Raw genomic sequence first — 14,642 nt, 5'->3', positions numbered from 1 at the left:
AGGGGGCGGACCTCGACTCTGTGGGGGACCCATGCCACTTCGCTGCCAATCATTCATGCATCTGGTGGGGTTCAAGGTGTGATGAGCAGACGTTAGTGATGTAGCATGCTCGTGGCTGCTGCATGACCGTATGATTATTGCATATGTTTTCATAGCATGCCAGACTTGACTGAACCTAGGATGTGGTTCATCCACATACCCTCCATTATCGACTGATCAGCCTAATTGTGATTGGCATCCAGTTGTCTCATACAGCATACAGTGGCAGTACTAGGCTGTATTGATGTGTTGGCATACTACTCCGGTAGGATGCGTAAATAATGTGAACGTGCTCACAGCTTGTAACACCAGGAAGAAAACGTCACAAATCCCTTGATTGGGACAAGCTTATTTACATGGTGTCAGTGGACATCGAGGAGATAGGCCCCATGTACAACGTTCCAAGTAGCTATTATAATCAGTTACAGTTTTTTATTTATATATTTATAATCATCTTCATATGTAAGTAGACTATTATGTTCATTCAAAGTCACATCATAAGTTGTAGTGGTGAGAACTCTCAAGAATTTCGGCCCCTAGCTCCGGGCCAAGCCGGGCCGGTCGGGCTGGGGGCCGTCGGGCTGGGGGCCGTCGCCCCTCGAGCAATCCTACTACGTACTACGTAATCGCGGGGTACTTTTCAGCCTCAAAAACTCAGCGCATGGTCCAAAAAGGTGCAGATTTTCGACATGCAACGCTAAACTAGACTGCTGACATTCTGTTCTGAGACATGGTGGACCAACCCAAGCTCGATTACGTAGTATTTCCGTGCTACATAAGCAGGGGAAGAAATCTGGTAGGGGCCGTCTAATCGACATTCGTATTCAGATGGACAAGGCGTCCCTCTGATCTCATCGGTGCTCCATGTGTTCTGATGAGGGTCAAGGTACCCAGCTTTGGTCGTCACTTATAAAATGCCCCATTGGCTGATTGCCGAGTTGTGCAAATACCAGTGGCTCGAAGGCACGTCTGGGCTCGGTAAGGACCAAGAAAGCAAGGCAATGTAAGTGTCAAGACGCCACAAACGGATATCAGGTTAGTAAGTCATGGAAGTCCCTTGGGTAGGGACATAATCCAAGAAGCCACAACCCGAATGGTGACCTCAGCACGGTTAGTCATCAGGCTGAGTTGACTCCCATCCCATAGTTGTCCACAATGCTCAGGCACGAGCTTCGTTTCTTGCACCCTTGATGCTATTGCTTTCTACCCGGATTGATAAATCTCTGCGGTCTTAAACAGCGCGTTCACAGAAGGCGTTCTATTTACGCAACCACGAAGATGGCTCTGCCCCTTGGGCCCAGAAACCTCGTGAATTTAATCATACTTCCACTCAGATAACGATGACCCTACTGACACGTTCACAAGCAGGCAACTGTTACTCAGCCTCCAGCCCACTACCCTGAAATTGATATGAATCAGAATACACGGGCCTTCATTGAGAACCCTCTCCGCAAATATACACCAGAAGCCCTGGATGCGCTCGTCAATAGTTTTATTGAAGAGATGGGACTGCACGACCTTGCGGATTCCTTGCACAAAGGTGCCCAAACAGGCCGCGATCCGTTTGCACCGCAAGTGGCGAGAGACCTGGATGAAAACGAGCTGGAAGCTTTGAAGGATGAGAACAGGCATCCGTTTCGGCATCCTCCCAAATTCTGGCTCACAATTTCTCTGCTATGTTGTGGTGCCCTTCTCCAGTAAGACATCGTTCCAGATCAATGCTTCACCTGGCAAGTTGACACTCAAACAGAGGATGGAGCCAGGTCGGTTGCATGCTGTTATCTTCGGTGAAGAAATAATACTGAGCTCGAAAGGTTGGGATAAACGCTGCCAACATCGCATGGCCAGCAGAATTTGGCATTGATGAAACAACAGATTATGGAAACTGGGTATTTGCCCTTGTCAATTCCGCAGTCTACTTTGCCTCTGCGCTGTTTGGTTGTTGGCTTAGCGATCCCCTGAATAACATCTATGGCCGAAGAGGATGTGTACTGTTTGCTGCAGTGTTCAGCTTCGCCGCCTCCTTGGGCGCAGCATTGACGCAGAACTGGTGGCAGTTGCTTCTTTGTCGGATTCTCTTAGGTACCACATTTGTGTCCCTGATTGCTCCTCCCATCCAGGTTACCCATCAAAGGCTCTAACACTCACTTTAGGTCTGGGCATGGGGGTTAAAGCAAGTGGTAAGTATAATCCCAGAGCTCATTTCTTATATCAGAAATTGAGAGTAACGAAAACAATCTTTGCAATAAAGAATCTGTGTTTGACACTTTCCAACCCACATACCTGAATACACTCAATTTGTCATCGATAAGAGTTTCACTAACTCAGAACGCCCATAGTGATTCCCATCTACTCAGCAGAGGTTTCTCCCGCGTCAGTTCGAGGAAGCATCGTGATCGGTTCATGGCAGGTGGGGTGTCTAGTGCCCAATATAATGCTTGAAGCTTACCGCAAATTAGATATGCGTGGCTCTCGGCATTTTTCTGTCTGTTTCCCCAACCCCGAGCATTCTAACCATATCTTCCTTGCTCATCATGTCAAAATGCAGAGGATGGAGCGCGAATTTGGCTATGTATCGGACCGGTAGCATCGCCTGGCGCCTCCAGATAGGCTCGGCTTTCATTCCATCAGTGCCGTTGTTCTTCATCTTTTATTGCCCTGGTAGGAAGATAGCCCAGAATTTTACTACACGCGCTCATCAATCGCAGAGTCGCCGAGATATCTCATCCGGAAACGTTTGTTCCCCAGGCTTGACGAGGGACTTGCTGCCAAAAGCCCCTGTCTGGATCTAGCGGAGGCTGACTCTGGAGCAGATGAATATCGCCAGGCCTACCAAAGTCTTCTACTTCTTCGAAACACGCCTCTACAAGCGAGTAGAGACCTGATGTTGATATCTGCTCAAGTTCGTGTTGAACAAGAGCTTTTCAGAGCTTCAGGAGCCACTGGTAAGTCGTGCGGAGCCTCGCTAGATAGATGCTGACTTTGCATAGGTAGGATGTATGCCAAACGTTTCTTTCAGCTCTTCTCTCAGCCTCGTATAAGAAGAGCGACAATGGGCTCAGCAGCAGTGTAAGTCGCTTTCTATTCATCTTCGCTCATCGTCGTGACTCACTCACGTCTGGTAGGATGCTGTCACAGCAGCTTTGTGGCAGTTTGTCTCCCCATCGAATCTATCGGTCGTTTTGTAGCTAACCTTCTACCATTCAACTGTATCATTTTCTACTCAACGACTTTGTATGTCAACGCAAATGCAGGTGAATTCACCTCGATGTTCGTGTCCTGGGGTATTGGGCTTGTGAATTTTTTGTAAGACATGAGAGACACAAAATGGCTGGTTTCCGGTGCTTATGCTGGCTTCAGATTCGGCCTCCCCGGATTTTACTTTATCGACCGTGCTGGTAGAAGGCCACTTCTACTCCACCTATACCCACATCTTGCTTGGACAACTCTTGCGGCTGCAATGAGCTATTACATCCCTGAAAATGATATCGCTCGCTTGAGAGTGATTATCATGTGGGAATTTCTCTTCGTTGCCTTCTATTCTCCAGGCCAAGGTCAGTTTCGCGGAAGCGATCCCTGCCGCCTCCATCTCTCATTAGCCCGTCGTATCCGCCTGATTGCTCGACTGACGTTCTCTTGCAAGGACCTGTTCCTTTTTTATACTCCGCAGAATCATTCCCGGTAACTCACCGTGAGGTTGGCATGAGCTTTGCAGTAGCGGTGAGTCTCGCGAGTGAATTTTATACTAATGCACCAAAACGTCGAATGTTTGAGACGTTCGGTCTTTCACTGTCTTCCCTTAAGCTTACCCTCTTGCCGCTCGCTAACTGAAGCAGGTCAATCTATTCTTTGCGGGAATTTTGACTCTTCTGTTTCCTCGAATGGATCATGCTATTGGTGCTGTTCGTTCATTGGCCACCTTCGCGTAGGCTTTACCCTCTACTCTTTCCCTAAAACTGTGGCCATGGGTTGACGAATACATCACCAGGGGACTGAACCTTGTGGCTTGGGTCCTGATATTCTTTTTGGCCCCGGAAACAAAAGAATACACCCTTGAAGAGCTTGATTCCGTCTGTAAGTTTGAGTATTTAGCCACAACCCCTTTTGAACTGACGGGACCAGTTGGTCTCCCTACGCGACAATTTATACATCACAAAATGGATTACATATTCAAACTCATAAAATCTCGGATATTCCGGCAAGAGGTTGTCTTCCAAGATCTTTATATTGACAGAAGATACACGTAGGGTATGTAATTGTGGTCAATATTACAAATCGAAATGGACGAGTTTGGGGCGTGAGAGACAGCTAACAGGATTTAAACGAAGACAGCAGACTGTCTCTGAGTTGTTCTTATTGATAACTCTTCGATTAATTGAGCAAATCTTTGTATATCTTCAGCAACGGCTGGGTTGCGAGCGAGAATATTCTTACTGAAGACGGCAGCTCTGCTCTCAGACGCGGTCGAGCTCATCAAACCTGCTATTGCAAACCTTGGAGTCGTCGAGCTTCTTCGAACGGGAAAAGAGGTCTACTCCGAAAGCGATCCTCAGAACACTGAAGGACTCTCACGCAACAGTGCTGGCCCAGTTAGACAGGTGGTAGGTTGGTTGATGTCTTGAGATTTCCCTTTTCCTAGCCTACTACGAATGTTGTAGGTAGAATATGACTCTGTCCGTGCTGCGTTCCGAAGAGACTTTTGGCCAGGAGAGTGACTGGTCCAGATCATGTGGCGGAGCTATGATTGACAAAAGACTTATGCTCTTGTTCCTACCGAACCCCTTCAGCACATTCATCAGCGTGAAGGGCAGCTCAGTACTCGGGGTCAACATGATTGGTGGCGTTGCTTACTTAGCTTCCGCGGGGAAACCCACAAACAGCAGTAGATATATCAAAAGTTCTTGGTGGTTCCTCGTTGCTCCAATTTCTATGGCTTTATAAACAGCTGGTGGCAGGCCGGTCAGTTTGCACGTCCGACGTGATTGACTCTCGTTCTTTAGCAACTGTCAGATCATACTAACTAATGTATGGACTCCGGTAGAGAAGCTAAGGCCATGATATAGTGGAATGAGATTACACGGCCCATGGTATATGTACATGGAGTGCTCTATTTGGTCACCACGTAGAGCGTATCTGACCAGTCCAACCACAGGGCCGCATCAGCTGTAGGCTTCGCCAAATTAAGTTTAGCGCGTCAAGAGCTCACCGCCTAGCTACGTAGTATTTTGTCCGTCCAGCCCATCCGTATGCTCCTGAAAACGGAATACGAGCCAGCCGGACTTGACAGGCAAAGTCTTACCAGATGTGACGTTCAAGAGTTCGGAGCCTTGGCTGTCGGACAACAAAGATGCAGGATTACCTGAGCTGGCAGCAACACTGCTGGGGGGCACCGGTCACCTGGCTCATAAGGGCCAAGGGAAAGGCAATTATATATATCAGCTCGATTCAGCTAGGTGCGCCCACTCCTCTATCGTCGGTGAATCATCCTCTCAGTGGAAACGATGACTCGCATTTTCAACCCCTGGCCATCAAGTCTGCTCCTCTCTCTCATTATCTCAGTACACGCCATCAACAACCGTCATAGTCACGGCTCTGGACTCGCAACACCAAAAATCGACACTCACTCTCATATCTATCCCGACTTCTACCGCCAGGCAGTGATAGCTGCAGGATGGACTCCAGGTCCAGACGGCAACCCTGCGCCGCCCGTATGGCCATCATCCCTTTCGCTGATATTGCTGACTCTTACAGAATTGGACCCTCGAGGCACATCTCAGCTTCATGGATCACAATAACATCGAAAAGAGCTACGTCAGCTGCTCCAGTCCAGGCACTTTTCTCGACCCGGAGGACCTGGCTGCTGGAATCTTGTTGACTCAACAGTTCAACAACTTCACCGCCGATCTGAAAAGGCAACACCCAAATCGTATCGGATTCTTTGCCTCCCTCCCCCTGCCATCAGTTCCTGACGCACTCAATGAGATCGACAGAGCATTAGCCCTTGACGCCGACGGTTTTGTGTTCCTGTCCAACTACTATGGCCTTTACCACGGCGATCCCAGGTTGGAACCAGTTTATGAAAGGCTGAATCAACGAGGAGCCGTCCTTTTCATCCATCCAACCACCCCATGCCCGCGAAATGCGCCCGATGTTTCTGGGACGTCGAGACTCGACTATGTTGCTCCACTGATGAATGTCTTCTCGGCTCCAACACTAGAGTTCATCTTCGATACCACCAGAACCGTGGCCGATCTCATCCTCTCCGGCACCGCTGCTGCACACGCAAATCTGAAATGGATCGTACCTCATTGTGGCGGTGCTCTGCCGTCCGTGCTCGACAGATTCCTTCGAATATCCAGTATTCTTGGCGCAAAGCCTGGCTCAGATCGACCAGCCGTTCCCTACAACATCACAACCGCAGTTGCGCTAATGAACAGGCAATTCTGGTTTGATCTTGCCGGGTTCTCAATGCAGGATCAAATCTGGAACATGAAGAGGCTCTTCGGAAGCGACAAGTTCACATACGGCAGTGATGTGCCTTTCACAGCTTACTCAGCTGCAGTTGCTTTGACGGGGGATATGAATGCAACTCTGCCGCAGCTGTTCAGTAAGCATGAAATCGAGATGATATTCCGGGGAAATGCTTTGAAGTTACTGTCGAAGTAGCACATTTTGAAGACGAGAAGGAAGGGAAAGGACATATATTTAAAATCGCCATAGTGTCTCTAAGATGAATCCAATGTTCTCCATTCTGATATTCAATGGATATTGCCCGTTGCGAAACTCTTGCAAAAATTTTAGAGGTGGTGCGGAGTTGCTGGCGCCGCATTGTCAAACAGAAACAGCTCTTGTGACCCTTCTAGATATCAGGATCAGATGTATGATATAGCAAAATAATGCTGAGCTTCTCCTGATTCTAATAATATGAATCACTAATGATATGTATCTTAATTGACAGAGTTGACTTTTTACATAATAAATTCTACTTCTTCGAAAAGAATTCTCTATATTTTAAATTATATCAGAAGAATCAAAAGAATCTCAGTATTATTTTGATATCTTAGTTATATAATATAGATCCATAGATGACCCTCAAGAGCTGTTTCTGTTTGACAACGCAGCGCCAGCAATTCTTGATATAACGCTAAGGATTTGCAACACTTTCGTAATGCACAATACTTACTGTTAGATACAGGATGTCAGCTAAGCGCTGTGATTGTCAGAACCCCTGCGTATATGATACGTATCTGTTACGTATTAGCATGATGATACAGGGGTCCCCGCATGCGAAACGCACGAAACGCTCTTGTAACTTTTACGCCCTGTTATTTATGGCAGTGAGCATTGCTATACGAATTGAACGCCAAATGCTGTTTCTGAGCTGTTGCAGTAATGCGCTTCCATAGCTATTAGTGTGAGCAAATGCTCCTCTTGATAGGAGTAACTCAATCAATTCAATTGGTATCTCCGTACGCTATTTGCTACATCCTCTAACAGTGATAGACTGCTAATTAGTAGAACGGCTTTGCGAAAGTCTGCAAATTGATATAGTAGACCTAGTCAAACTAATTCCTATTTCTGATTTTGCTGGTGAAGTATACTAATTAAATCTCCTAAGCCCTTTATTGGCCTATACGCGTGAGCGATCGCTAGTAGGGATCATAGTCTATGTGACGAAGGCTGCGTATCTGATGATCTTGGGGAAGAAGTGGATAAGGTTTTACAGCTGTACTCTAGATCCTAGAGACCTGTTAGTAAGATTCATAGGATGCTGTGCCTTTGGAGAACAGTCTACGTCCTAGGAGAACAGCAAGTCCTGACCTGCGAGGGATCAGAATGATGAGCCGAGGACTGAAGGGCAGTCTAGAGAGGAGAAGCTGAAGGGAAAGCCTCTATAAGTGACGAAGATTCTTAAGCGTCCTGAAACCGCCCCGGCTGTTTTGCGGCCTTGACGCCTTGTTAGGATAAAGACAATTTTGGGTAGCAGAACGACCACTGTTATCACGCAGAAGAGGAAGAACCGAGAGTCAAGGGCAGCTAAGCACTGCATAGGGGCTGTGAGCATCTCTGCGTTCGAACGATTTTCTGCCGTCCCTAGTACGGAAATGTTCGCTATCACAGTAGAGGACATTAAGGAACAGTAGAGAAATAGGCTGCGCTAGAACCAGACCTATAGAGGTTTTGCCAGCGGAGCTTCAAGAATTCGCGGACGTTTTCTTAAAGGAGACATCAGATACTCTTCCTGAATGTAGGGAGATTAAGCTAGAAGACGGTGTAAAACTGCCTCGGACGCAGCCTTTGCGTAGGATGAGTCCAGAGGAGCTTAAAGTGGTTAAGAAATATGTGGAGGAACATCTAGAAAAAGGGTTTATTAAGTCTAGTAGTGCTTTATTCGCGTCACTTATTCTTCTGGTAAGAAAACTGAAAGGGGAACTCTGTTTCTGCGATGACTTCTGGGATCTGAACTCTGTGACAAAGAAGAATAGTTATAATATCTCTAGGATCGATGTAATAATAAGTCTGCTAGAAAAGCAATAATATTTTATAAACTAGATATTCGGCAGGCATAAGTATCATCACATTCGGCTGGTTACAAAAAATATTGTAAACTCATCATGTTTAATACCACTTATGACAATTACTAGTATAAAGTTATCTCATTCGGATTGACCTCTGCATTAGCGACTTTTCAACGCTTTATAGACGAGAGGTTTATAAAGGTGCTGGGCAAGTTCATAGTGTTGTACTTGGATGATATCCTGATCTTTAGTAGCTCGTGTGAGGAACATGAGGATCACGTACGAGAGGTTCCAAAAATCCTCCGTGAGAGCGAGATCCAAGCCCATATTAAAAAGTGCGAGTTCAATACGCTTTCTGTCAAGTTTCCCGGTTTGATTATTGCTCCGGAGGGCATCAAGATGGACGCAGACCGAGTACGAGTCATCAGGGATTGGGAGAAGCCTAAACCCGGTGAGCTTGGGGTCGTACGAAGGTTCGTTGGGTTCATTATCTTTTATCGACGTTTCTGTTTGGGATTCAGCAAGGCCTTAAGGCCGTTAAATGACCTGCTGAAGAAGGATGCTGGATGGATTTGGGACGACCGCTGTACGCAGGCATTCCAACTATGGTTGTTGGTACTACTGCTGAAAGCGTCAATTGAAGCATTGTTGATATGGCTGTTATGAAAAACAACGCCTGTTGAATAAGTAATCATGATGATTGATGGCTTTGAAGCTGACAGAAACGAAATGTGTTGCGAACGGGGCAGTTGGCTCAAGACGCCAACACTGCGTAATAAGTTGCCTCAGAAGCTCAGACCTCACGCGATCGACCTCAAGAACCTCTGCAACAATCCGGGTGGTCCACCTCCTGCTGAGAGCGAGGACTGCTTTATCTCAATGTGCTTACCCCTTCTACCCTTTCGCCTACCGGTGGCAGAGCTGTCTTGTTCTAGGTCTATGGTGGGGGCCTTCAGTGAGGACATGCATCTAGCCTTTGGTACGATGGCACTGTTCTGGCAGCATTTCAAGATGTAACTGTTGTCGCTGCTAATTATGGAACCAATGGTATGCCACTCCTTTCGAGCTTATGACCCATTCGAACCTTTAATGTCTGCGTAGTTTTTGGCTTCTCGTATTCACCTCAGTTACCCTTGACTTCTCGCAACGCTAGCTTCCTTGACTCACGGAAAGCTCTTGATTGGGTTCAAAGGAATGTAAGAGCTTTGGCGGTGATTCCAGAAAGGTGACACTCTGGGATGATAATAGAGGATTTGGGACTCACGTGGACGTAATTTGAGTCCGCTCTCCATGTACTGGAAACTGATGATGCTATCGATGAAGAGTCAATATAAATATGGTCTCATGTGTATTTTGGTATATTTTTGCGCTGTCCTGGATGAAGCTATCCAACCCAGGATCGAGCCTGGAAGATTCGACATCGCTGCGTTGTCTATTAGCCTTTTATTTCAGTCTGTCTACGCAGAAGCCCTACGCCTTCGCGTTGCAATCGCCAAACTCCACCAAAGCGAGTTTAGAGATTTCACACTCGACAAACACTGATTCCCAAAGAAGAGAATAATGATATTGATTAGCCCTACAGCAGCTCTAAGCCAGGAAGCTTAGTCCGCTCGCCTGGGAATCATTGAGGAACCTCTTACAGAGTTCTTTACGGATAGATATCTGGTGTATCCTGACAACGTGGACCCAGCCCCTGAGGACGGGAGTAGTGCGGAGGAAGCGGCCGCCAAATCGCCCACCAACTAATACCATGGCAGACACGAAAGCCAACAGAGTCAGGGAATCCGCAGCCGCAATTTCTCTCTCGAAGGCTTGGCCAGTTGCTGGCTTCCGTATGGTGGAGGCCAGCGCATGTGTCCTGGTCGTCATTTTGCTAAAACCGAAATCATTGGCGGACCTTCGATTCTTTTCTATGGGAGGGCTCCCGCGGATCAGCAAAGTTCCGGTACGAATCAGGGAGAAACCGACTGCAAGACTCGAAGTTTAAGTATTAGCGGGACAGGCCCTGGAAGTTGCCGCCCCATGTTGTAACATTAATTAGAAACCCGGGGCATCGGGCAACGGTGCTATTCCTGGGGTAGCGCGCCATCTTCTTCTGAATCCTGCTTGGACTTTATCATCATCTTCCTATTCCGTCGTCCACTGAACCATAATTGTGTTGTGGAATGGGAAACAGATCTCAATTGATTTATGGTGGCCCAGTGGTTTATTTACTTAGTCTTGCTGACTCCGTTCAGTACTTATTTCGCTCGTAGTGTAGCTAGGAGGATAGTTCAACGCTGCCAAAACTTCAGCTAGGATAGTGGACTACCAAGAATCATGTGAGTTGATCAATTGATTCTGAGCCTCAAAATGCCTTAAGTATAGTCACGCTCATTACAGGCTGTGATTATTGCCTTGGATGAATGAAGATTTTGCATCGAAATGATTGAAAAGTCCATTTGATCGATTTTGGTAATGTGAAAACCACTGTAGTATATGTCAACCCCTCCCCCCCTTTCCACATTCTTTAGGCCTGAGAGTACTACACCACCTAGCTAGCACACTCCCGAACGATATTATGATATTTGTCGTTGGCACTCTCTAGACTTGTCTCCGTGGAATAGGTCTCTGAGTCCAACTTGTGAGCCCTGTCAGACATGTGACTAGAGCCACCAAATATTTTTTTGACGCCCCTCAGACTCAACCTGGTCAGTACTAAAGTTGAAATCTGCATTGGTTTGTCCTCTGAAGTCTTGTCACCCTCGCTTCTTGAAGAGTCTTTAGGAATCCTCAAGCGAATTAGTAGGTACTGGAGGGCGCGGCTGATGGCAGCCCAGGGTGAGCTTTGTGCGACGTGGTGGCTTCTGTCTAGGAAGAAAGCCCGGACCACCAAGAGCGAAGACATGGTGACGGCGATGCAGCCCTCGATGTGTAACAATAGAAATACCCATGTCATCATTGTCATGTTTAATTCACGGCCGGTGCTAGGCCTGTGGATGAGTCCCCCGATCATGCCAACCAAAGAAACAATAATCATGGCAAGCGAGATACATAGAAATAATGCTAAGCCGATTTTTTGATTCTTTTTCATCAAGGACTTGCTGAGGACGTAGATAGGTATGCTGATGACTGACCTGACTAAGCGCGTGTTTGGACAGGAAGCGTAGGGCGGAGCACTTACTCATAGCATCAGTTATGATATCCAGCACTGCTGCAACTATGCTCGGCGCCATATTCTTTGCAAGCGAAGGATTTCGATAACAAGTATTGACTACCACGGATGGTTGGGTTAGAAAACTAATGTTGGGATCAAGCCCACTTACCTGCATCTAAGCCAAAGTTTCGGCACGGGATGAGTGGCTGAAGGAGGAAAAGGATCCAGCAGCATATAGTGAAAATGACAGCAAACCAGTAGTAGATTAAGAACTTTCTGGCCATACCGAGGAGAAGCGGATGGAAAAAGGAGAAGAAAGCCAGCTTGATGGCAAAGATGCAGCTCCAAGTCAAGGCAACGTAGATGTAGACCCATTTCATGGTGTTAAGTATGGGCATGATCTCAGTCCTCGTAGGGATGAAGCCCTCCATGCTCATTGCTTGGACGAGGAATAATGCATCGCACCAATGATACAGCACACCAGTGGCCGCACCGAGCGAGAGAACTGCGAAGAGCACTAAATAGTCGTCCCGGTAGAGAGTTCGGCGACGCATGGCCCGGGCAACAAGGCGAACAAGGGCCGCGACAACGGCAACGCCGCAGAAGACGCCAGTGATAACCTGGGGATGCCATTCAGCAGACTGTAGAGCCTTTGTTGTACTGGGAGGATACTTGCCTTGAACGATAACTTGTCGATCTGGCCAGCATGGTCAATCATGTATTGCCTAACAGGATCATTCGATGGTGGAGGAAGATTACCGAGTCCTTCCATTCTTGGCGGTAGAACAATGGAAAAAAAAAACTGTCAGACGAAAGGGTTGGAATGAGAAATAACAACAATGTGACGTATAAAAAATGACTAAGTCAAGACGGAGAAGAAGAGAAAGAGGAGAGGAGGAGAAAGAGGAAGAAGAAGGCTGCCATTATAGTCTGATCCTGAATCTGAACCCCCCATTGATGTCACACAGATTGCCAGCTTGATTTGGATGCAGCAGCAGCAACTGTATTGATAAACGATTTTCAGCTCACAAACATGAGGCTGGGGTCCAAGGAGATAAGACAAACAAGTAGGTGGAATGGACAGGGTTTACTACGGTAGGAGGCATAATGTTTGTCACCTGCGTACTAGTAACTGTTTGTAACGCCAAGATAGAACGCCACAAAATCGCTCGATTAGGACTAGTCTATTTTTCTCAGTATCGAGTGTGCATTCCTTTGGCATCAACAACTGCCTTGCATCTTGCTGGCATTGATTCAAGCAGCTCTAGAAGGTAGCTCGCTGGTACAGCATTCCAAGCAGCTGTTATAGCCTCTCGTAGAGCATCATAACCTCTAAGATTGTCATCATAATGCTCTTGAATCCAATCCTTCATCTAATTCCAAACACTCTCAATTGGATTCAAATCAGGAGAATATGCAGGCCAATTGATGCAAATAATGCCTCTCTCTTCAAGGTCTCAAATAGTGCCTTTTGCTGCATAAGCAGGAGCAGAATCTTGCATAAAAACTAACTCTTCGCCTTCGTTTTTTTTGATTTGAATCCAACCGTCAATTATAGGGAGAATCTTTGCTTGATAGCTCTCTTCTTTAATTGTACCCCAATCTTTCTCCCAAAACAACCCAGGTCCCTTAGTATTGCCATGAAAACAGCCCCAAAACATCCACCCTTTACGTCGTTGAAAACGTTCGATAATGCAAGTAGGGTCCCATTCCTCGCCAGCACGCCTTGTTACATAGGTCTTTGTATGACGATCACCATTGACCCATGTTTCGTCGCTCCATAGAATCTTCTTCTAATCATCAAAGGTCCAATTGAGATGTTCAGTTGCCCATTGGAGTCGAGTAGCTCGAATTCGTTCGGAATATAGAATCTTCTTCCAATCATCAAAGGTCCAATTAAGATGTTCAGTTGCCTATTGGAGTCGAGTAGCTCGAATTCGTTCGGAAATAGGGGGCTTTCGACGTGCTACACGGCGCGTAAAGCCTGCGTTTCGCAGGGCTCTTCGAATGCAGTAATAGCCAACACTAAGCTCAAGGATAATAGGGATTTTGATCTAAGGGGTACGTCGATTAGCCTTAGAAGAACAGACCCATGTAATGATATTATTAATCTCTTCTTATGTCAAGATAGAGGGTCTTCTAGAGGACTTTCTAGGCGTAATTGGGTGGCTAATAGCATATCGCACTTGACGAAGAGTAAGATTGAGTTCTTTGCTGATTCGGTCTTGTGTTAAGCCAATATTGCGTAGAGTCTGGACTTGAAGACGTTGATCACGAGTAGTATTTGGAGGAGGGAGGAGGAGGAGTTTGAAATCTATTAGAGCTATTAGTAGAATTCATTGAACAAATAGAATTTGCGAAATTCTTAATTGGAATCTTAATTGGAGTCAAATCCGCAGAATAAATAGAATTCGTAAAATTCGTAGAATCAGAACGAATTTGGTAGAATTCGTAGATGGCGCAGAATTCGTAGATGGCGCAGAATGAGATACAATCAGTAGAATAACGCGTAAAATCAACAAAACGCGCGTAGAATGGCGACAGTGAGCATTCGTACAGAGTAACAGGATATCTGTATGAGCGCTGTTAATGACGTTACTTACTAGTGCGCAGGTGACAAACATTATGCCTCCTACCGTAGTAAGCTTTAGTGTGACGTAAAAATTATGCTACAGGGGTAGAGCCCTAGAGCTGCCGCTATAGTCCCCTTTTTCTGTAGATCCTTACGGCCCTCTTTAGGTTACTTGATGTGGCTCGGCAGTCTGCGTTAGTTAAACTTCAGCGATCCGCCCCTTCTAATGATCTTTACGTCTCTACTGACTACCACCACTGTGCTAGCACAAGAAAAGCTAGCTTCTATCCATCCTAGTAGCGTATATTGATGACTTTTGAAGTACGACTCCGTACTCTGTGCCGTTGTAGATAGTTAGCCGTGTGAAAGGGTCTGT

General features: G+C 46.5%; 3 protein-coding genes across 3 annotated transcripts; 2 read left to right on the top strand and 1 right to left on the bottom strand.

Annotated features, from left to right (window-relative positions):
- Positions 1-1,317: 1,317 nt before the first annotated feature.
- On the top strand, positions 1,318-4,754 carry EPUS_01054 (uncharacterized protein; the record flags this gene model as incomplete). Its single annotated transcript, XM_007806967.1, has 14 exons — positions 1,318-1,347; positions 1,408-1,736; positions 1,790-1,802; positions 1,854-2,121; positions 2,193-2,219; positions 2,748-2,984; positions 3,030-3,108; positions 3,181-3,345; positions 3,400-3,593; positions 3,683-3,759; positions 3,876-3,964; positions 4,028-4,113; positions 4,486-4,640; positions 4,698-4,754. The coding sequence occupies 14 exons, from the start codon at positions 1,318-1,320 to the stop codon at positions 4,752-4,754; spliced, it is 1,806 nt and encodes a 601-aa protein (XP_007805158.1).
- Positions 4,755-5,540: 786 nt separating this feature from the next.
- On the top strand, positions 5,541-6,705 carry EPUS_01053 (uncharacterized protein; the record flags this gene model as incomplete). Its single annotated transcript, XM_007806966.1, has 2 exons — positions 5,541-5,747; positions 5,791-6,705. The coding sequence occupies 2 exons, from the start codon at positions 5,541-5,543 to the stop codon at positions 6,703-6,705; spliced, it is 1,122 nt and encodes a 373-aa protein (XP_007805157.1).
- A 2,012-nt stretch (positions 6,706-8,717) lies between these two features.
- Positions 8,718-12,466, bottom strand: EPUS_01052 (uncharacterized protein; the record flags this gene model as incomplete). Its single annotated transcript, XM_007806965.1, has 4 exons — positions 8,718-9,064; positions 11,722-11,811; positions 11,864-12,314; positions 12,356-12,466. 4 exons carry the CDS (start codon positions 12,464-12,466, stop codon positions 8,718-8,720), a joined length of 999 nt encoding a protein of 332 aa, XP_007805156.1.
- Between the last annotated feature and the right edge of the window lie 2,176 nt (positions 12,467-14,642).

Source organism: Endocarpon pusillum, assembly GCF_000464535.1.
Source record: "Endocarpon pusillum Z07020 unplaced genomic scaffold scaffold6441, whole genome shotgun sequence".
NCBI classification, from domain to species: Eukaryota; Fungi; Ascomycota; class Eurotiomycetes; order Verrucariales; family Verrucariaceae; genus Endocarpon; species Endocarpon pusillum.
This window is presented reverse-complemented; position numbering and strand designations above follow the sequence as displayed.